The 24,200-nt window shown below is 45.6% G+C and overlaps 1 protein-coding gene across 1 annotated transcript in view; it reads left to right on the forward strand.

The window, feature by feature from the left end:
• The first annotated feature begins 9,316 nt into the window (after positions 1-9,316).
• Positions 9,317-24,200, forward strand: part of LOC119187451 (amine oxidase [flavin-containing]-like) — a 30,733-nt gene continuing 15,849 nt past the window's right edge. Inside the window, exons 1-5 of the mRNA XM_075891058.1 lie at positions 9,317-9,700; positions 15,951-16,045; positions 17,929-18,066; positions 18,433-18,543; positions 21,097-21,188. Of these exons, the coding sequence (XP_075747173.1) occupies positions 9,529-9,700; positions 15,951-16,045; positions 17,929-18,066; positions 18,433-18,543; positions 21,097-21,188 (608 nt within the window). The 5' untranslated portion in view covers positions 9,317-9,528. The remainder of the gene's footprint in view (positions 9,701-15,950; positions 16,046-17,928; positions 18,067-18,432; positions 18,544-21,096; positions 21,189-24,200) is intronic.

Consider the following 24,200-nt stretch of genomic DNA (forward strand, 5'->3'; position numbering starts at 1 on the left):
CAACACCGTAACCAACGCGTTCAGCACACAGAAGGTCATGACTCGGCTACGCGTACATGGCAAGTTCTTGGATTTTGAAGTCGACTCGGGTGCAGCCTGCACACTCATCAGTGAGGTCACGTTCAAAGCTACGTGGACAGATGATCGACCACGGCTTCAGACCGACAACATGCTCCTACGCACATGGTCAGGACAGTCTCTTCGAGTTCTCGGATGTGCAACGGTGATTGTTACGCACGGAAACAAAACCATGACACTACCACTTGTTGTCATCAAGGGAGCAGGTTGTAACCTCCTTGGACGAAACTGGTTTCCTCACCTGGGTATACAGATCACGGGCATCAATGATGTATCCGGCGATGAACTTGTTTCGAAGCTTCTCGACAAGTACCAATCTGTATTCGACGAGGACATATCAGGACACATCGGTCCAGCGGTACAACTAGACCTCGTGGAAGGAGCGAAACCAAAGTTCCTAAAAGCACGGCCGGTTCCTTTCGCGCTCCGGTCAGCTGTAGAAGCAGAATTGGATCGACTGCAAAGTCAAGGCATAATCGAGCCAGCACAGCATTCGGATTGGGCAACGCCTCTCGTACTGGTTCGAAAGAAGAATGGCTCGTTGCGAATATGCGGCGACTACCGTTGCACAGTGAACCAGGTATCAAAGAAGGCAGACTACCCACTTCCCTCAACTGATGAAGTGCTCAGCCACTTGAGGGGAGGCAAGGTCTTCAGCACCCTGGATTTAGCACAAGCGTACCAGCAACTTCACGTGACGCCAGAGACAGCAGAGATATTGACCCTGAACACGCTGAAGGGACTATACAGGGTCAAGAGATTGCCTTTCGGAATTTCTGCAGCCCCAGCCATTTTTCAACGTTTTATGGAGACAATGCTGTCAGGCATCACAGGCGTGTGCGCATACCTAGATGACGTGATCATCAGTGGGAAAGACGCCACGGAACACGCCGAGAGACTGGAAGAAGTGCTGAAGAGGCTACGAAATTACAATCTGCGCCTCGGAAAAAACAAGTGCTGCTTTGCGGTGCGACAAGTTTTCTTTCTGGGACACCGAATCGACGAGACAGGCGTCCACACAAACGAAGAGAAAGTTCGAGCCATAACGGACGCTCCAGCACCAAACTGCAAACAAGCGCTTCAATCATTTCTCGGAATGCTGGCTTTCTACGACAGATTCTTGAAGAACAGGGCAACAGTTGCCAGCTGCCTATACCAGCTTCTTCAGAAGGACGCCACGTGGAGATGGGAGACAAAGCATCAAGAAGCCTTTGACAAGCTTAAGGCATTGCTGCTCAGTCAGACCGTACTGGCACACTACGACGAACAGAAGGAGCTTCTTGTCTCTTGTGATGCTTCACCATATGGCATAGGAGCTGTTCTGTCTCAACGTGATGACCAGAATAGAGAGGCGCCAATCGCTTTTGCATCTCGGACGCTAGGGCCGGCAGAACGCAAATATGCTCAATTGGACAGAGAAGGCCTTGCTGTGGTGTTTGCAGCCCACAAGTTCCACAAGTATATTGCGGGAAGAAAGGTGACTTTCGTCACTGACCACCAACCACTGCTCGGCATACTGGGTCCACAAAAGCCAACGGCTCAAGTCCTTTCTCCACGGATGACCAGATGGTGCATCAAGTTATCGGCGTATGACTACAGCATAATCTACAGGCGTGGCAAGAACCATCAAAACGCGGATGCGTTGAGCCGTTTGCCATTACAAGAACGTCTCGATGAACCCTGGCCTCCAGGTGACGTACTATTGTTCGAAGCGTTATCGAGACCTCCGTTGACTGCTGCCGAGATAGCACGCCTGACACAACAAGACAGCATCATGCAGAGGTTGTACAAGGCAGTGCAGGATGGTACAGTGGAGAAACTCACTGGAGATGAGTTTGCTCCTTACCGACGACGAGCGACCGCACTAGCACTACAGCGCGAGTGCATCACACTTGGATCCCGAGTGATCATACCGAGCTCAGCACGATCCCGTGTTCTGGCACTTCTGCATGCGGGTCACAGAGGCATGGTAGCCATGAAGAAGTGCGCAAGGAGCTACGTATGGTGGCCCGGAATGGACAAGGTGATCGAGGAAACGGTGCGACAGTGCCGTGAATGCCAAGCAACGCAAAAGAGCCCACCCAAAGCTCCTATTCCTACGTGGGACCGTCCCCAGACAGCATGGAACACGGTGCACGTTGACTTCGCGGGGCCACTACTCGGACGCACCTACTTAGTTGTTGTGGACGCATACACAAAGTGGGTGGAAGTCCGGCACGTGACACAAGCAACATCCGCGGCTGTAATCGACGTGCTCCGAAGCCTCTTTGCAACGTTCGGCATTCCCCGAAAGGTCATCTCCGACAACGGAAAAGCATTCATCTCCAACGAGATCAAGCAGTTCTATGCGTCGAACGGCATACAGGCTGCAACCTCACCAGCATATCATCCGGCAACAAACGGCCAGGCAGAACGCTATGTGGCGGAGCTGAAAAGAGCGCTGTTGAAAGATGCAGACAAGTCCATACAGTGCCGACTTGCAAGATTTCTGTATCGGCAGCACACGACAATACACACTACCACAGGTATGACACCGGCGAGAGCGATGTTCGGACGAGAATTGCTCTGCCCTCTCGATCTTCTTAAGCGGGAGACGGATAAGCGAAGTCCTGAGAGCCAGGAGGCATTGCAAAAATCACGCCGCTTCGCTATAGGGGATAGAGTGCTTATCCGGCAGTTTTTGAAAAAGCCAGATTGGATTGAAGGCGAAATACTGCGCCGCGTCGGACCACGATCCTGGCTTGTAAAAAGCGACCAAGGAAAGGTTCGGCGTCACCTCAATCACATGAGGAAAACGAGTCAGACCAGACAAACAACCCAATCGCGGACAGATTGGAGCGCAGCTGACGATCTCTTGGACGCAACGCCAGAAGAGACGCCATCGAGCTCAGCTGCTCAACCGCCTGAATCGCCCGAGATGCAAGATCACACTCCCTCGCAACCGTCGACGTCACAGGCAGTGGCCACTCGGCAACTGCGACCACCAGAGGTTAGGCGACCTCCAGACCGCTATGGAGACTTCGTCTAAGGGAGGAAGAGTGACATGTCGCCTTAGAAGACGACATTAACGAAGTGCGCGCGGGGCACTGGCGCTGTGGCACGAGCGCGAGCCTGGCGTCGAACGCTGGCCAGGAGTGACTCCAACGCCTGGGCTACGCTTTTGAACTTGTTCACGTTTCCTGTCCTTTAATAAATCGTCTACAGTCACAAGCGGCTGTACAGACGTAACAGTGTGGCTGTGGACTCCGGTACGAAGACGCGGGTTATGCCAAAAGTTCTTGGCCACGTACGACGGACCGTTTGTTGTTCTCGACAAAATCACGGAAGTCACATACACAATAGCTCGCCTCACGAGAAGTGGTAGAAGAGCCGCTAAAACCCAAGCAGTCCATGTCGCTCGACTGAAGCTGTACACACCAAGGTGAATCGGTTACCTCGCCCGGCGGGCTTCGTCTGCGAGGGGAGGAATGTTACGCATGCCTTGGAAGAAAACGAAGATGGGTGAACATGCTGGCTGCCCCAAGCTGGAAGAAGAAAGAAGACGACGAGACTGCGATAATCGACCTGTTGGCCGCTCCGGCGCTCCTCTTCGCGACCAAAATAAACGGCCCCCTTCAGCAGTATACGTCCTGGTCCTCCTTGTGCGTAACAATATGATCGCACCAAGACCAACGTACTCAGCTAGCATGAAGAGTATATTGTGTGGAATCATGTCGAAAGCCTTGGCTAGATCAATTTGCAACATAGCTACTTTTAGAAGCGCTGCGTCACAATACTCCAAAGTGCTCCAGGCAACATGAATATTCGTGAATATGCTCGTACGCTTGATGCCGCCAGTCTGATGTGACCCGACCAACTTGTATACAACTCCTTGCAACCTCCTAGCCAGAACTTTCATAAACACCTTATAATCTACGTTTGCTAGCGTGATTGGCCTGTATCCTGTCACTTCGCGTAAAACATGTTGCTCTTTCCCTTTAAGAATCAGCACGGTGTGCGCCTGATTAAACGATGGAGGCATAGTTCCGCGATCTAAAGACTCTGAAAAAACCTGATGCAATGCGGCGGCCATATCCTCCTTGAACGCCTCGTAAAAGGCGGCATTAATGCCATCTGGACCAGGTGATTTGCCCATGCGAAGATCATCGATAACCTTCTCAATTTTTCCTATACTAGGAGACATTTCCAATAAATTTGTGTCCTCACCATTAAGTGTCGGCATTTCTATCCAGCATCGGCGCGCCGGAGAGCGAGCGAAGTTCACTATTTTTTACGTATACATGTAGCAAGAAGTAAGCGTGGGGTATATATAGCCCCTACTTCGCAGGAGGGTGTCTGGCACAAGGAAGCACTTGCGTTTCAGGATGAATTATAATAAATATAAGCCCTAAACACTATAGTATACAACCTAGTTACGTGTGTTTGGTGACGTAGCACAAGACCTTTAATAATTCTTACTTATAACAAATTATATATCATATTTATTTATTGTAAAATGGCCACAAAAAGACATTTGAATGTGCATTTCAATGCGCTCAGCGCATTTGAATGCTTCACACGACTAAAAAATTGGTGTTTAAAAGGTAATTATCGTTTTTCAAGGGGATTTGACGCGCCAAAACAATACTGATATTTGGAGACACGCCACAGTGGATTAACTGTGAATGTCCTCGAGGCCAATTGTGACCGTCTGGTTATTTTGATCTGCCGGTATTGTTAATATGTGCTGTAATTTACTAAGTTTGTTGTCATTGTCTATTACGAGGCATGTAGCACTTGCTTATGGTTCGTAAACTTGTACTTCTTCGTTTCGACAGTATCAGAGTGACGTTTACATATCTCGGTTGAGTAACTTAAACCAAGATGTATTTTCTTGATCTATGAATACCATCTGCGTCATTTTTCTGTGTAATGAATATACGTCAAGACGATTCTTCTCATAAACTATCAGAATCGCATTCACACACTATTTTGGAATAGATAGTCAAAAGCCAGGTAGCAAAGAGGTAGTAGCGGGGCAAGAAAGGTAGCAACGGCTGCAGTTACCTCTTTCGTTTCAGTTACTGTTTACTAACGTAGGTAGTAAAGAGGTCGCAAAAAGTTAGTAACGATTGCAGGTAGTAACTGTTTACTAACGTAGGTAGTAAACAGGTAGCAAAAGGGTAGTAACGGTCAAAGAAAGGTAGTAACCGCTGCAGTTACTACCTATTTGCTTGCAGTTGCTACCTTTTCACTAACTTTTTTTTAAGAGTGCACGCCAAGGCGCGCGAGCTCGTGAACCGCCCCGGCGACCGTCCTCTATGGGGATACACCAAAGACCGTTTGACAACTTATAATGAAATTACCAAGGCTTTCCACCTGGCCCGCCGAACCTTTCCTCCACCCAGCTAGAAGCTGAACAGGATGCAGGCGGTGTCTTTACGACAGCTGCAGACGCACACGTATCCCAACCCATCGCTGTTTAACAGACTATACCCCAATATATATCCAATGAATATATGCAAGATATACAATAGTGAGGTTGCCACATTAAATTACATGCTCTGGGACTGCGCTAGAAATCCGCAAAGTGTTAAATCCGGAACCCTTCCGCCGCGGTTGGCCGCTGCCCTGTGCAGCCTCAGCCTCGGCGACCAACTCTGGGCCGTCCAGCAGGCCCGCTAGGCGGCGGTCAGGCAAGGTCTTGACGTCCCTACGCGGGAGACCTATGGTCCAGTCGGCGAAAGCTGTGCCGGACTTCCAATAAAGTTTTTACCAACCAACCAACCTGATATTCTTCAAGTTGACCTAAATGCAAGCACACGAGCCTCGATATAGCACTTCACCTTTATCGAAACGCGGCCGCAGCGGCTGGGATTCGATCCCGCCACCTTCGGGCCAGTGGTCGAGCACCCTAACCACTATGATCACCGTGGAGGGTATCAATGAATCACACTCTACTGCCTATATTCATCGTATTCAGAAATGCTTATGTGATATACAGACATACTTTATATAGCGCCTGAATCAAGTATATAAGGCATTATTCGAAAGTCTCAAGTATTCACGCACTCCTACTTTTTACAATAATGCACTTTTTACGCACAAATATGAGTTTACGGGCTCAGAGGTGTACCGAGTGTACAACACCTCACACTGAACGTGTTTGCACAATCCATCGCAATGACACGATTCGCCCAGTCGACAGTCTCGTAATGCAATTGAGTGTACCCTCCACGTGTCTGTAAAGCAATTCACGCACCTGTTTTTCTGCACACTTTGTTAACGCTGTGGCACCTGGTGCAGCTCCTGTTAACGATTAGTGGCAGAGCCGTTCGCAGTGGGTCGGATACTTTACCCCATGTACTTAGTGGACAATTCACATTGTGAATTTGTTCAATTGCGTATATAGAAGCGTATAATTTCGCCACGGACATGCTGCAACTATTTAACGTAACTCTTCGCATTACCTGATGTCTTTATAGTGTGTTTTCAAGCGAAACGTGCATTCACTAACCTGTATTGGTGGTGGTGTTCTAAATAAAATCCTGCGCAGCCACAGCGGACGTGCGCGCACCAAGTAAATGATGAATTAGAAAAAAATACATTTTTTTCTGGAGATCTGCGGTGAATAGAGAGAGAAAAAAAAATTGGCCCGAATCTGCATGTTATACTGCAAATGTCGTCGAAAGACGTTAGTCTTGCGTCTAGAGAGAGTGAACAAAACGTTTATTTGATGTTCTGCGCAAGAAAATCGGTGAATGGTATTCTGGAGGCGTTGCGTTAGAGTGCATCAAGCAAGTAGCGGAGGCGAACGAGCGCATCGAGGCACGTTAGACGCGAGCGCCATCTGACATTCATCTTCGAAAACGAAGGCATGCACGCCCACGGAGAAAGATTCGCGCCAGTGTCGGAGGTGATAAGATGTAGAATGCAAGGCGACGGGCAGGTGCCACCAGAGTGTCGTCGTAGCAAAGCATTGGAAACACCTTTTTGAGCGTCGTGTTGCATTGTCAGCGCAACGCGATTAACGATACAATCCTTAGAGTTGCTTGTGTGTGCCTCTTCTAGTATAAGGGCAGACATACGAAACATAGACGTGTTGTCATGGTGCCTCAGATATGCGCAATATTTGCTTTTTAATTGACAATCGCATAACTATGAACGCTAAACCTAGAGCAATATTGATGGGCGCTGCGGATGGGGTTGGCCGTTTAATGCCATTTGAGATATCGTTAAGGGCGGACAAATAGACAAATGTACAGACAGACCGACCAAAATTTTTTCGTCGAAGGTCTCCAAGAAAGACTATCTTCTTTAAAATCACAGCATATCCACGGAGTGAATGATGATGAGTAGAATGGAGCGTTCATCATTCTGTGCGTCCGTCCATGTGACTGTCCATGCGTCCGTCCGTACGTACGTCCCTTCGGGCGTCCGTGCTTCTGCCTGTTTGTCCATGCGTCCATCTGTCCCTCCATGCTTTCATCCGTTTGTTCAACCGTCCGTCCGAGATTTCGTCGGTGCGTCTGTCTGTCTGTCTGTCTGTCTGTCTGTATGTCTGTCTGTCTGTCCGTCCGTCCGTCCGTCCGTCCGTACATCCGTACGTCCGTATATATATCTGTCTGTATGTCTGTCTGCCCGTGCGTCAGTCCATCCATATAGTTCAAAATAATTCTTTATATATTGACTAGATTGCTAGGGCGCCGCGCCGCGCTACAGGCTAGCCACGTAAATTGAACGTTAGAAACGCGTCGTTATATACATACATAATTTTTCTTCAAGAGACATTCACCATAAAGGAAGAAAGAGAGAGAATCAGAGGGTGAAAAGAGAGGAACCATGGCCCGAAAAGTATCTTCAGTGAAATTAGAACGTCTAAAAGACTTGTGATGAACAACCACTTGTGATAAACAAGCATACGTTCTTATGTACGAAATGATGTATTCTTATTTTGGGGGAAGAACTAGGATAGAGATGTATGCGTGCGAATGTTTTGTTGCAATGTGAACGCCCGCAAGCGAATTGTACATTACCACGTTAATTTATTTACCCATTGCAGTTAGCTGTGTGTTTCAAGAAAATATATTCAGCCAAAAAAATTGGCCCCGTATATGCATGTTTCACTGCAAATGTCGTCGAAAGACAATAGTCTTGTCTGGAGAGAGTTAACATAACGTTTTTTTTATGTTCTGCGCGAGAAAATCGGTGAATTGTATTCTGCCGGCGCTGCGTTAGAGAGTCTTGATCCATGCAGCGAAGGTGAACGAGCGCATGGAGGCACGTTACACACGAGCGCCATCTGGCAGTTATCTTAGAAAACGAAGGAAGGCGTGCGCGCCCGTCTTGGGGACGATAACGTGTAGAGCGCAAAGCGACGGGCAGGTGTCGTATTAGCAAAGCGTTGGAAACACTTGCCTTTTTGAGCATCACGTTGCATCGTCAGCGCAGCGCGATAAACGCTACGGTCCTTATATTTACTCATGTATGCCTTCTCTAGTACAAAGCCATACATACAAAACATTGACGTGTTGTCATGGGGCCTGAGATATGCGCAATAATTGCTTTTTAAAAGACAATCGCACAAGTATGAACGCTGATACTTGAGCAATAATGGTGGGCGCTCCGGATTGGGTTGGCCGTTTGGGTATCGTCAATGGTAGTATATAGGTGCTCTGTGGTATCGGTAGATGCAGTTTGGGGTATTGTTACGGTGGACAAACAGACAAATGTGCAGACACATGAACAGACAGACCAAAATTGTTGCGTCGAAGTACCCCAAGAAAGACTATCGTCTTAAAAAAAAATAACGTACACATAAAGCGGAGAAGAAGACAGGAGAGCGGCTAGACTGCCAGCTGTCCCTCGCTCTAACGTACGAACGCACTTGCGAAAACGAACTGCTTGACAGTACAAACTCGTTTCCCTTTCATTTTTTTCTTTTTTCAGCTTAGTTCCACGCAGAACCAGGTTCGCGTATAGGTGTGCGTGGACGTCGAAGTCACTTCTTTCGCAAAGTTAACAGAAAACACGAACGTTAACGAGACTGGATGCACAGCGCACGCGGAACAAACTGCCGATGGTGTCAAACATGGAAGTGCGAAATGTACAGCGCACCGCGGTCTGCAGCTTTCTTGCACGGCGATGCATACACATCCATACAACAGTGGGCAAGTCTACAGGCACAGCAGCGCCGGCTGGGCGCCACGTACACAGCAGCAGCAGCAGCAGCAGCAGCAGCAGCAGCAGCAGCAGCGTGGTTTCGCTGCTCTCGACGGAAGTTCTGGCGATCGATTTCTCCTCTCCCTCCACTCGTATCGCTTGACGCTCCCCTCTTCGACTCGTACGTTGCACATACACACACAGCACACGAGCAGCAGCAGCTGAGTGCGATCGCGTCGCGGCGTGCGTATACAGCGCATACGCGACAACGTGGTCCTCTCGATTTCATCCTTCTTTTGACGCCGCCACATGAGCTCCGAAAGAGCCGCGTCGGAGTCGTCCGCGGTATTGCAACAGGAACCGTCCTTGCAACGCAGAGGCCAACGTCGCTGTTTACCGAACGGGATGGACTATCCATCGGGAGGCAGCAGTCCTGCTGTCAAGAAGACCACGGTGATAGTCATCGGAGCCGGACTCAGCGGTAAGAATGTGCACGTGGGATTGGCGAGGGAGAGTCTTAACGGAAGACTTGTTTTTGTTTTACTCTTGTGACGCGCATCTTGACGCAGTGCTATAAGAAATATGTCACATGATGTTTATGTTTTTTTTACATTGTACAGTTTATAAAATTTGCCGATTTGAAAGTATATGCGCAAGGGTATCCACAAAGACAGCATACTGCAGTAGTCGAACAAGATGTGCCGCTGGAGCTAGCCTTTGTTGGACTTTCACGAAGACGAGTTCACTTGTCGATAAGCTGACTTCAACGAGACAGTACTTCGCGATGAGCCAGGGTAGCAGCAGTTGGTTTTACATAGTGTAAACATTTGCACGCTACAATGAAAGAAGATCGAAGATGAAAAAGAAACGGAACAAGACATGCGTGAGCACACAACTGCTTTTTTTTTTTTGCTGAATCACGACGCCATCTATACACAGAAATAATGGGGATGAAAAAAAAGAAACAGAATGAGGAAAAACACTGTTACATACACAGGAACTACATCACGACAGGAGCTGTCTTCATTCTGGCGCCCGCGTATCTTGACATCTGATAACTTCCTTGATGATGATGATTATATGTGGGGTTTAAAGGACCAAAACCACCATACCATTATTAGAGACGCCGTAGTGGAGGGCTACGGAAATTTCGACCACCTGGGGTTGTTTAACGTGCCCCCAAATCTGAGCACACGGGCCTACAACATTTCCGCCTCCATCGGAAATGCATCTGATAACTTCCTTACTCACCCCGGAAACATGGCTATACTCATTGCAACATGTATCAAAGTGATGCGTAATTCGATAGCACTCCAGTTGTTTCACGATATCATAACTCAAAATAAAGATAAATAATCGAAGCCTTTGCAATGCACCGTGGCGGCGCTGAAAGGATAGCACTGCTTCATTATCACTTACAGAGATGCGGAAGTATCATTTCTTCACTGTATATAAGTATTTATATACAGTGAAGTATAAGTCACTGTATATAAGGTATTTAACAAATGTCGAGATACATGGGCGCCAGATTGAGAATAGCCCCTTTCGTGGCATGCTTCTTGCGCATGCGCCGGCGTTTCTTTTCGCTCTTCTTATTTTCCCGTGCACCCCATTTTTTTATATGTGTATACATAATGTCGTGATTCTGTTAAAAATAAAGAGTTGTGAGTTAGAGCTTGTGTTGTACTGCTTCTTTCCTTCTTCGATTTTCTTTCATAGTAGTACGTAAAAAGTTTACACAAGGTACTTCGTATTATCTTGATCGTATCAAATGTTCATGCTACTGCGCACGCGTATATCTCTGGATTGATTGATTTGTGGGGCTTAACGTCCCAAAACCACGATATGATTATGAGAAACGCCGTAGTGGAGGGCTCCGGAAATTTCGACCACCTGGGGTTCTTTAACGTGCACCCAAATCTGAGTAAACGGGCCTACAACATTTCCGCCTCCATCGGAAATGCAGCCGCCACAGCCGGGATTTGATCCCGCGACCTGCAGGTCAGCAGCCGAGTACTTTAGCCACTAGACCACCGTTGCGGGGCACGCGTATATCTCTTGTATGGTATATATATTTGTCTGGTAGTATGCCGTTGTACATTACAAACTGTAATAAATGAAGTAATAACTATTGAGAGCGAAAACACTCATCTCTTATCTAAAGAGAGAGAGAGAGTGAGAGAGAGAGAGAAACGAAAAAAAAAGAAAGGCAGGGAGGTTAAGCAGATGCTAGGATCCGGTATGCTTAATGTGAATATGGGCAGGTGCCTAAAGCAAAATGTAGAAAGGCAAACTGGAAACATTGTCTACGACGTGCGTCATGATTATAACATGTTTCTCGTGTATGAGAGTTGAAAAAGAAGCGCGTGCGTGCACGGCCCTGTACGTCGCAGCTCATGTGCCCCCTCATCAACGAAACTGGGCAAAAATGCCGCAGCTGGCATGTCAGCTGACGAAAAATCGGAGCATGTGCTGCGGAACAATGTTTCATCCACTAGCTGCAGTCTTTGTGTTACGGCAGTGCTGTGAGCATTCGAGTTTCAGTGATGGGTCGACATAAAGTGTACAGGTAACTGCCGAGCCTGTAATTACGTAACTTCTATTATAAAAAAGAGAAAAATTCACGCTATGCCGTCACTCCTACGTCTCCAATTTTCAAACTGAGGCTGACAGTATATACTTGCTTTTGCGTTCCCCCCTGATAAAAGGTAGCCTTTTTTTTTCTTTCAGATTTCTGTTCCCAAGAGAACGTTAACAAAAGCTTCATTCTTGTCCTTGACGCTCGGATTCTTGTTCCGAGCCATTACATTATTAAATCCGACTCTACAGCTATTACGCTGCTGCACACTGTTGCGTTATACAACTGGTTATCCGCGGCGAGTGACCCTAACTCCAATGCGCAAGGACAAGGAATAAGCGTGGTCGGTTCTTGCGCGATAATCACGTGCAGTTCGCGTCGTCATCACAAGGTGTCGATCGCTGAAGACAGCTCGGCCTTGTACAGTACTCGCGGATTGAAACAGGATAGTCGTAGCGCATGGCCGCTGGTGCATGTGCCGCCGCTCGTGGAGGCTCGCATAACCAGTGTGTTGCATTGCGGTATAGAATGTATAGAGACGAGACGGAGCAGGCTTACTCTATCTGGTCACTAAATAGTCGGCCAGTATAGTTCACCATGTGCGCACTGCCAGCGTGGCGCTGCAGAGCTCACGTGCTATAGCATGCATGCAGCCCGAATTCTGTGGACGGTGCGAACCATTCATATTGTGGTGCAAGCACACGACCCTCTCGACTGGCGCCCTTCGACGATTGGGCACGTACGCTGCGCAAGTAAGAAATCGGATACCGCTAAGATGTCGCACCTGAAATGCACTCGTATGCATAAGTGGCTGCACAAAAGCTTATAAAGTTTGTCAAGCTTTTTGCACGACACAAAAGAAAAGCAGCAGCCACGGAACTGTTTCCGTAAAGCATCAAAACGGTGACTTAGTATTTTGTTGTTTCGCCCCGAGCAGTCAATATTGCGTGCGGCTATTCTGCGTGGCGAACATTTGTGGAGTTGTCGGCCACGAAAGAACGAGCGAGCTTCTGTTTTTTTTTATTCAACAATAGGCTACAGTTTGCACTAACGACACTAATACATGATATTGTCACGACGTCAAAACAGAGGTCTTGCCGCAGAGATTGAGACACCAGAAGCAGGTCGGTCGCTTTAAAAGAACGCGCAAGCGAATTCTTCTTTTTCGTCCATTTCATAGTCCTTCATGGCACAAGCGCAACTGCCATCGTCTTTCTTGAGCAAGCACGTGACAACATTCTTTCCATGCTGCATGAAGGCAAGCCTGGCACTCATTTTCTTTCTTATCGAAACCGAAACCAGAATTGATTGATGATTGATATGTGGGGTTTGACGTCCCTAAACCACCACAAGATTATGAGAGACGCCGTAGTGGAGGGCTCCGGAAATTTGGACCACCTGGGGTTCTTTAACGTGCACCCAAATCTGAGCACACGGGCCTACAACATTTCCGCCTCCATCGGAAATGCAGCCGCCGCAGCCGGGATATGAACCCGTGACCTGCGGGTCAGACCGAGTACCTTAGTTACTAGACCACCGCGGCGGGGCGCCGAAACCAGAAGTAAACGTTCCATGATTTTGTGCCCGTGTTTATCATGCTTACGAACACACGCAAGGCGCAATCTCCTAACTGAATCTTGTGTCTTACTTGCACAACATGCGTACCACAACGCCTAAGCACACAAAACGACATGGTCGTCTGCTGGCGTGGCAATAAAAGTGATGCGCAGCGGCGAGTCAGTTCGGTTGACATGAGAATGTGCGTGAGCCTTGCAGCGCCACCGTGGCAGTGTACACGTGGTGAACTACAGGCCGACAATTTGGCGACCGGAAGGAGTAATCCTGCTCCGTAGTTGTTCTGTCTCTCGCTCTATACCAGAATGCCGCACATTGATTCTACGCTCCCATCGATTAATGAGAACACTCTTATTCTACACTCCTATCAATTAATGAGAACACTCTTGTATCAGTAAGGTGAAACACTTTATTATTTTGCAGGGGCTCATAATGGCTTAAACTGTCTATGTTTCAGATTGCTGAATAGGCTGTAAAATATAAACATAAATTTTGAGCGCAATTTCTGCAGCATTTCTAAAGTTTTATTGTTGATAGCCAAATTATTTTACTTTGCTTAATTTCACATGTCAGAACCACAATGCGGTTATCAAGCACGTCGAACTAATTTGAACACTAGGAGTTTTTTAAACGTGCACCTAAATCTAAGCGCGCAAATGTTCTTGCATTTCACCCCCATCGACATCCGGCCTATGTGGCCGGGAGTCGAACCCGATTACATAGGCACAGCTAGAACCTGCTCAGTTGCTAGGACTGGCTAATATATTGTGGCAGGTAAGCACCGTTCCTCTCTGACCAGCGTCTGTAGCATAGCCGGGCGGTAACAGAGCCCATGCCCCCCACCCCCCTTTAAATTTAATAAATTTTGCTTTTCCACAGAATGCACAGCACAAAATGGCACTCAACCACATATGCCTGCCTGCACCTGCCTTCCTTCCATTCAAAGTAGTGCCCCTCCCCCACCTAAAAAATAAGAAGGATCTTCTACTTAAGCTTTTGCTCGCTAAAAACATGTCCACCATGGCAGTTTGCTGATGTATGTTATACTAAATAACTCTAACGGAAAAAGGGTTTGCTGTAAATCAATGCATAAAATTATTTTCGCGGAATGTCATGGCGCAGACACGTCTTGACGCACGATGCAGCCATTCGTGTTTAGAAAAGTTTTATCTCATCATAGGACGCTACGAAAACATTGAAACAGTGGCTACACAACAAGGGCATTGCCATACACAAATGACTTGTTTAGAAAATTTTATTTAAACTAAATTTATTTAAACTATGCTTGACAAATCAATTACTCTGTGTTTAGAAAATCGCTTGACGACTTAGAGTATAGTTCGTGCTCTTTTATATGGCATAGCATAAGCCGTCCCAGATCTGAATTCGAGACACAAGATGATTGTTTGTTTAGCATAAATCCACGCTTTAGAGCAAACACACTCCACTAAGGAAGAGCCTTAAGCTGTCCCGGATGAACGCAGGCAGGAAGGCTGCCAATCCTCAGCGTTTTATTTTTATTTTTTTCAGAAAAAGTATGTTCGACGATTTTCCGTACGACGTACTATACTAATGCTGTTCCAACACCAGCAGTCATCACACTAGTGTGTTTAGATAAAATATTTGACGATACACTCTACTATGGGTGAACATGTGTTTAGAAAAAGTGGGTAACGATTTTGAGTACTAGGTACTCTACTATAGGAGAGCTTAAAGCCCTTCAATGGGACTCACCAATAGACAAAAATTAAGTCGTGAGCGAGTTCATTGTTGTGTTTAGAGAAAGTGGGTAACGATTCAGAGTACTAGCATAGCTCCGCAACATGGCATTCCACTATGGGAGAGCATAGAGCCGTCCCGTGGGCCTCACACGTAATGAGACCCTGCTGACGGTTTGATAATAACAAATTCAGTTGTTTCCAGAGGTCATAACGATTTCAACAAGCCTATCGAAATGCGGCCCTCAAAGGCGAACCGGTCACTTTGTACCTGTATGCGCCATGTTCCAGTAACTGACAATTTATCAATCGGGGGTTTGTCACTGTTTAGAAGTTTTTCAATATGGAAATCTGATCTTTTACCGTAATGACTTGACAAACCAGTTCAAACGCGAACGCATGACCATCGTCGCTACCTGTTGTGTTGTTAAAGAACTTGGTGTGCAAAGCATGAGGGTCTGACTTATGGTACGGAGGAAGAAAACAGTTGGAATGGAGCAATGCGACAGAAAGAAAGAAAGAAAGAAAGAAAGAAAGAAAGGAAGAAAGAAAGAAAGAAAGAAAGAAAGAAAGAAAGAAAGAAAGAAAGAAAGAAAGAAAGAAAGAAAGAAAGAAAAGCAGTGTACAGGCATGCCCAATCCCCTTCGCTTGGCCCCCTTTCCCGAGAGAGCAAGGGTACAAACGGGCTCCAATCAACTCTTCATGTTTTGTTTGCGTTTGGCTTTCTATACAAAAGGACAAAACGATTGAATAACTTGAATGTGAAATTAGATATAACATGCCTCCAGATAATTGCTTTTAATGTTCGTATTTAAGCTGTCTTTCGTATCGTTCTTGTACCCGTGTCTACTATGTGACAGGCTTGTCGGCCGCCAAGCTGCTGTCCGAGCGTGGCATTGACGTCACCATACTCGAAGCACGTGGCCGGGTCGGAGGCCGCCTGTTTACCATAAAGGTGGGTGTTTACTTGTTCGAAGTGCTTGTATGAGTAGTGTAACACTATGTCACAGATGTCGGTAAAAATGAAAAATATCGAAGCATTATTGTATTCTAACAAAGCTGATGAACGTACGACAAAATGAAAATTCTTAAAATGACAGCATTAAAGAGGCCCTGCAACACTTTGTGAGCATGTTCAGAAAACGGTGCTAAATGTTATAGCGCAGCACGCAGCCTGAAATTCACAATTAATTTACCTAAGTCACCTAGAATTTTGCTTTCTCTTCTTTCACAAATGACGGAAGACGCTCAAAAATCCCTCGTAGGAGGCTATCTGTCAGCCATTGGCTGATTTGAACATGGTGCACTCGGTCGTTACAGGAATCGCCGCGAGATGCCGCGACTTTTTTGCATGCACACGCAATCCCACTAAAAAAGCCGCGTTTCAAAAAAAAAAAATAACAGTGCTCAAGGTTACGAGGCTCCCGTGACGTTTTTCTTTGCCCATGCCATCCCTCCTTGTTTAGCTTCCAGCGCTTTCCGGTGGTTTGTTAAAGTTTTTAAGACTGTATACAGTCTTGAAAACTTTAACAAACCGCCGGAATCAACGCGGTGATAAACACCATGTCCGCACCTTTCAGCTTCACTGAGGAACTTGTACTAAGTGCTTCAGTGGTACGTACAACGAGATACTTGCGAACGGGAAATGCAACGGAGATGGCGAGGAGACCCACCGCATCTGTCGAGAACGACGGCGTGCCCGTATAGATTTATGGAAGGTGTAAGCACTCAGTTAAGGGAGCTTCTGGCTCGGGTGTTTGGAAGTCCATCTCGTGTCTGCGACTGCCCGTTGTTTAACGATCGACCGAGACACAACCTAGAATCACCCAGCTAAAGCTTAGCAGCAACCGGACAGAAACCTGGAAAGCCTAGTATCACCCATAGCTAAAGCCTATCAACAACCTAGTATCTCCTATAGCTAAAGCCTTTTGTAACAACCTATAAACAACCCAACGTCATCTAGTCAAAGCCTATAGTAACAATGGAAGCAACCGAGATAGAACTAGCATTGCCTAGATAAGACCTATAGCAAAAAACTACAGATGCAACCAGACTAGTCTTCAAAATTATCCGGCTTCGCTGTTTCAACCACTGAAAGTTTCACCCCCCCCCCATTTTCGATCACTTAATTTCGTTTTAATATACTTCTTGATTCCTAGACTACAATTGAAGACAACGAATAATATCCTCTGTCTTTCCAGTTGGCTAAATTGTCTGTCGCATTCGTATGGTTGTGTAACAAAGAGACGGGCCTCTTCAAAAAGCTCTTTAACCATATACTTGACGTACTCCAAGAAAGAGTTGTGGGAGGTGTGTGAATAGCGAACTTTAGAACCAAATCAAATAGGAATCGAATACACATACAAATCGAATAATATTCGAATAGTTTACGAATAGCAAGGTTGCCATTTTCAATGCAGCCATACAATGGCAATGCCGTCGTTATTGAAACAGCCCAAGAACTCCACACTATCTTCTGTGAAATTAATCACTCTGTATAGAGATGGGAAATGAGAATAAGATTCCAGAAGAGAGGTAAGAGAATAGCAATAAAAAGAAAGAATATAAACAAATATGAAACGCACTAGTAAACTTGACAAAAGATATTAATAACCATGGCGTCAGGCTTTCGACATGAAATATTCAATCGTTTAATCTCTTCGACAAGGCCATATTTAGAAAGGTAATTGAAGAGCGACTGTCAAACCCGTCTCTGTTTTGTTTTGTCGCGCAACGGGCCTAATGTGCTGTGCAACGCATAACAGTTTGAAGTATACGGTACTAGTGTTACGTGAGGCTGTTGCTGACCTCCCCTTCCCCTTTTCTCTCTCTGCAAAGAATGATTTGGTTGGCTGGGTGGACCTGGGCGGATCGTACGTGGGCCCCACGCAGAACCACATCCTGCGTCTCGCCAATGAGCTGCAAGTAGACACGTATAAGATATTCGATGACCTCAAGTTGCTGCACTTCAGCGAGGTACGTATATACGCGTGAAGACGCGAGCCCATCCGTTTCACCTCCATCACCCGCTTCCTTTCTTTACCGCATTCCTCCCTTTTTTTCTCTCTTTCTGTCCTTCTATTTCCATTTCCTCTATCTATTTCGTCCTCCCAACAGAGTAGGCAGGCGTTGTGCCTCTCCAGCGGGCAGTTGTTAGCCTGGGCACTCCCTCATTCCCCTGTGTCCTTGTGCATTTTTGTATGCAAATCAAATAAATAAATGCATAGCCTCCTATATACCATATATGAGGCTTTTTGCCACTATACCAATTACCATAGCCTGCTATATAGGAGATGGTAAATGAGGTGTGACGGAATTTCGTGTGTTTATATATACTCACAGGGCAAGGCGTACCCGTACGAAACCACGTGGGCACACTTCGGCCTCAACGACCCCCTTGCATGGTTCGACATCAACTACGTCATGCGCAGGATGGACATTATGATGGAGCAGGTATGCAGAACGACGTTGTAATTAAGATTTAATTAGGTGTCCTTGGGGCAAGAGAAAATGACCTAAAGTGGCACTGCGAGACATCACCCATTAAAATTTCGAGTAAACGACATCAATGCTGTTAGTTTCATAGCCTCCCAAACTTTAGGAAAGGTTTGTAATCATAAATTGTAAAGATCGAGAACGATAATTGGTTGCACTTATAATTCAATCACCACTGCGGAGGAAAACTGTGCATAAGATCGCGGCACCTACATTGTAGGGAGAGACGTACGCCTGGCAATGAGGAACGGAGTATATGTAGCTCGTTCTCCATTACCAGGTGACGTCAAGTTAACTCGCGCCTATTGTGGACTATTGCAACCGGAATATTCTGCCCCCAGAGACCCGGGATGAAGATGCCGAGGCAGCAGGAAGGTGAACAGAGGGTTTATTTACATTGCGTACATGGCAAGCGCTCTCTCAATCGATCTGAGTGGCTCATTATTTGAGTCATTATAAAGGGTACGTTCTCCTTTGATCCTGAAATCGGGGAAAAAGTGCAGATTGCACTGTCCAATCACATGTCACATACAACTTCCGAGGGTGACGCCCACACCCACCCAGGTAAATGGCCCTTATTGGGTCGTGGCCAGTCCACTGCACAAGGCGCACGAAGAGGCTCTTCCTTGTCTTGTGAGCGCCGCTGGGTGAGGGGTCCCACACTCAGACGACAACATGTATCAAAAGGGTCTGCCGCAACAAAGTTCAAAAGGTCCGCCGATCTGCTCGCTCAATTAGCGGGGCAAGTTTCGTTGGAGCTGACGCCGCTGTCCCTTCCAAGGAAGATGTTGCGTCTGCGGAAACCATTGTGGTCTTCTCGGGTAACTGTTTATGGCACCTAATGGCATGACGCCTTGCTTTGCGGCTAGTAAGCACAATTATTACATGGCAGACATCAGGCCGGCAGCCCTTTGGCGACTTCTTTGACGAAGGAAGAACGCAGCTCCCTCGTCGGCCCAGACACCGGTCGTAACGGGACCAAATAGTTATCTCACTCACTCACATGCAAGAGGAAAAAAAAAACTCACTCACATGCAAGGGAAAAAAACAAACAGCACGAACTTGGAAAGCGTGTGTCAAATACTTCGTCGGAAGTATTTTACACCAAGTGGCCAAGTTCGAAATAAATCGCAAGTGGTTTCATCGTGTATTTAAGCACACCGCCTACTATATTATGATTTTATAGACCTTGCGATAAAACAATTTTGCAGCTCTAAAACTTGTTGCCGTAATATTCAGTCATATATGTCGAATCATCTGGCTTACGTACAGGCACATGAAAAGAAACTGATCGTGTGTGTATTGTGTACAGTCGATCCGAGTAATTGTTTCAAAAATATCAGGTTGCAATGTGAACCAAGGCCGAATTCACAAAGCCTTTTTTTAGCGCCCTTTATCGTCATATGCTTTATTATTGCACCTAGAATCACTTGATTTTGCTCTCATGAACAGTTACAGTTTAAAGTGAATTATATTTTTGTTGGTTTCCAGTTAATGGAGGTCCTTAGAATAAGTATAGCTATTGACTTGCAAACATATAGCTGCTGAAATACACAAGTTTTGCAAAGCAACTTATTCAGTCATTTGCTGTAAATGAAACTTTTTTACAACAAGTACAACACGACAATAATAATAATAATAATAATAATAATAATAATAATAATAATAATAATAATAATAATAATAATAATAATAATAATAATAATAATAATAATAATAATAATAATAATAATAATAATAATAATCGACCAATTTATCACGGTGCTTGATGTCACACCAGTGGTCCCACTTGCTCTATTCTGATGCCATCTTACCAACAATCGTGGAAATCAGCTACGTAGAAAAATCTCCAAACTTAAATTCTTGTATCTTTTATATCATGAGCATTATCAAATATCCAGAACAGAGTATCCACTTAAACCAAGAACTAACCATCCCAAACAATATGACTATACGTAAGTGTCGTAACATTATTGAATACTCCTTTTCTGTCATCTAGAGCATACTGGAATAAACTGTCATCAGCTGCTGTGAACTGTAATGCCATAGAATCACCAACTCAAAATATCCAACATATTCATTTGTTCTAAATGGCTCATCAGTACGACGATAAATTAACTGCACAAGATGACGAGAGGTACTGAGTAGGGCTGCGTGGATTATTATAAACTGCTATTTATTCTTACAGTTTGTGTGTTCACGCCTGTGAACGGAACATTGAATCTTTGACACTGTTTTTTTTTTACACTATACCAAGTTCTCTAACTTTATTGAGCAATGAATTGTTTCATTTGCACTGTGTTGGTCTCTCTACTTGCGATACCATTTTAACTTTTCTGCGTATCCGCTCCTGTTTTGAGCATGCATGTTCTGCAGTATATTGAAAAAAAAAATTGACGGTAGCGTGAAAGAAGCAATTTAAAACGGACATAACGTTTAGTACCGGTGTTCAAGTTTTCGTCTCGCCCATGTCAGACAACGCAGTTTGTGAGTCATGTGCTCCGCATGCAGGTTCCCGCTGTAGATCCGTGGAACTGTCCCCAAGCGGAGGAGTGGGATGCTATGACGCTGCAGAGCTTCTTCGAGAAGGAGTCATGGACGAAGTAGGTATCCGTTTTATTTCGATAGCAAACCCCATGGCGCATGCACTTTGGCCGTCGCTGTTGGCGTCGCTCTGAGCCCTTGTGTAAACTCGAAGGGCTACAACTTGCTAGTTACTAACATCAGTATGAATTAATTGGTTCGTCTGCAGTGAACAAAGCGAATGAGCTGAAGCTTTAACTTCCGAAACCTTTCAGGCTCATTACCAAAGCTGTCTAGCCCAACAGAACTTATACATTGCGCACGTCATTTCAGTCATTCGATGTTGCTATGCAGCGTGATTGCCGACAAAACGCTTCTCGCAATTTTCCTCAACATTGGTTCGTCTTCAACATTCGCTGCCCGAAGGTCTGTACTTTCAATGCTCTGCAATCTACAGCCATACCGTATGCCAAGATTTTCTTTAAAATGACCTAGATTTATATTTTAAATACGGAAAATTAGCGTAGATTCACGCTAGATTATTTTTGCTCAACGCAATTCATCGAGTCTAAGAAAATATCTTCACAACTATCAATATAAAGGTAATATACTGAAAAATTCAGCATATCCCACGTATCTTGGGAATCGATGTTATGCGAAGCATGTGGAGGGAAGGTAACGTGTTGTATTTTTTTATATATCGACACGTCATGAAATGACACTAAATATATGTATAAATGTTGCACGCACAGGCATACGTTGAAGAGTTACAGGTGTTTATACAACCAGCTGTTTGCACTCAGTGTACAACGATGCCAACAGGAACATAAGTATTAGCAACACCAGAAGCTGATATGAAGCGCTAATGCTCGCGAGGATACTGGCACTGGGTATACTACTACATAAATCAACTTCAGCGCATGATACCTAACTACAATTTATGTTAATCCGACATGTCGGCTGTATTGCAGGAGTGCATAAGTATTTTTTATTAAATTGAATAACCCGCACTGCAACTTACAATTCACGTTTCACGAACATTATAGGGTCTATTTGAAAAGTTGTTCCGAGACCTGGCGTGGCTGTGTGGTACAATGTTTGATTGCTATGCAAAATAATTAGGCTCGTTTCCTGCTGGAACCCTGGAATTTACTCTTTGTATTCATCGGGTAAAAGCTGCCGATGACAGGTTTTTCTTAACGCTCGTTCATTAAAGTTGTCCATGGGCATTTGTCCTCGCCGTTCCTGGGTAGTTACTGTGTCAATCATCTGTGGCACATATATACACGCATACCAGTAGCGCACTTACTTGGCCGCGCGTATGTTCCATTGTCTGGCGGGAAGTGTTTGACGACGTACGCGATGGGATTGTGACATTATTCATGTCTTGACCAGCGTGTCATATTCGTGAAACCATCTTACCCTATCAAACTAATTTTGGTTCCCGCCAAGTTAAGGGGTTGATCACGAGAGCACCCATACGTAAGTGCTAGATTGATATAGATATACTTATATGGACGCCAGAAGTTCTTGGAGTACGCGAAGCAATTATTCGCATTTAAAATGACGCAAAGTAAGCTTATACCAGCCAAAAAATGAAAGCGTTCTTGTGTGTGCTGGTATTTTTTCCCCTATATTGAGAGCTGGATCTAGAGATGGCACGCTGCGAAATCAAGGTGTCTGTGAATTTTCCGTTAAGTATATACTATGCTCCCGCCCCACTGCGGTGGTCTTGTGGCTAAGGTACTCGGCTGCTGACCCGCAGGTCGTGGTATCGAATCCAAGCTGCGGTGGCTGCATTTTCGATGGAGGCGAAAATGCTACAGCCCGTGTGCTCAGATTTGGATGCACGTGGTCGAAATTTTCAGAGCCCTCCACACCAGCGTCTCTCATAATCACATGGCGGTTTTGGTACGTTAAACCCCACATATCATCATCACTTATGCTGTCATCTCTGGAAAAACATCGACCGTAATATCTTCCCGCTTGCCATTGCAAAAGTATGACATAGAGTTGACTAAGGTTGCACGGCGGGCTTGTCGGTTATCCATATATAGTATCTGAGATATAGCGCATCCAAGACATGACAGAGAAGAAGAAACATAACACAACGCTGTGTATGTGCTATGTGTCTTCTTCTCTGTCCCGTCCTGGATGCGCTATGCCTCAGATAATATGACATCGAGGTTCGGGTTGCGTTGAGCAGTTAGTTACATGCCGGGATGAGCTGCGTGACTCTGTCATAAACGAAGAAATTAGGCTTATGAATTTATCATCTGGAGTTCAGCACTACAACACAGTATATACTACGTGCTTTTATCTGCTTACCAGCTCAGTTTTCTGCTTTTGCATTTCATGTTCCCGTATCCTACCTAGCCGCCAGGAACCTGCACACTGCAGGGCAGTTGGCGGTGTACATTAAAATCGAAACAGTATAAGTTGCACGGCGGGCTTGTTGTTTGCTCTGTCCCACCCTGGATGCGATATATACATAAGATAATATGGAAATGATAGTCCTTCAATCGACGCAAAATCGTTCAAATTTATGGTGTTGAAACATATCTAGCCGCTTTAAGTTATGGGCAGGAAAACCGCGATTTTTTTTTTACAAAAAGAACGTAGCAAGGTCCTATTTCTAGTAAAGCATGCAGTAACTGTCAGACAGGTCTTGCATTTCACTTTCTGCAAAGCAATTTCTGTTACAATTTTGTTGTGCTTTCTGAGCAGGCTGTAGATCTGGGATAATCGTGTCGGCAGACAAGAAAGCTCGCATACGAATATTCACTAACGTATTGCACCTATCTCGAAGAAAGAGCACACCAGTACACGTTGTGGAGTCGCCACTTAATTCTTCAACGGAGTGGTGCGATCGGGGGCGACCGGATGCAATACCCATCCGGTTGGGGCGACCAGATACGGAGCGACCGGATACTCGTAGCCCACTGAGAAAAGACAGAAACCTTATATTTTACCACCGTCAAGCAATCAGAATTGCGGGTTCTGAAGTTAACCCTGAATTAAAAAAAAAAAACGTTGTGAAAGTCAGCTAGGCCGGAAAGATCAATGCTTCGATGATGACCCGTCCGGATGCC

Source organism: Rhipicephalus microplus, chromosome 1, assembly GCF_043290135.1.
Source record: "Rhipicephalus microplus isolate Deutch F79 chromosome 1, USDA_Rmic, whole genome shotgun sequence".
Lineage (NCBI taxonomy): Eukaryota > Metazoa > Arthropoda > Arachnida > Ixodida > Ixodidae > Rhipicephalus > Rhipicephalus microplus.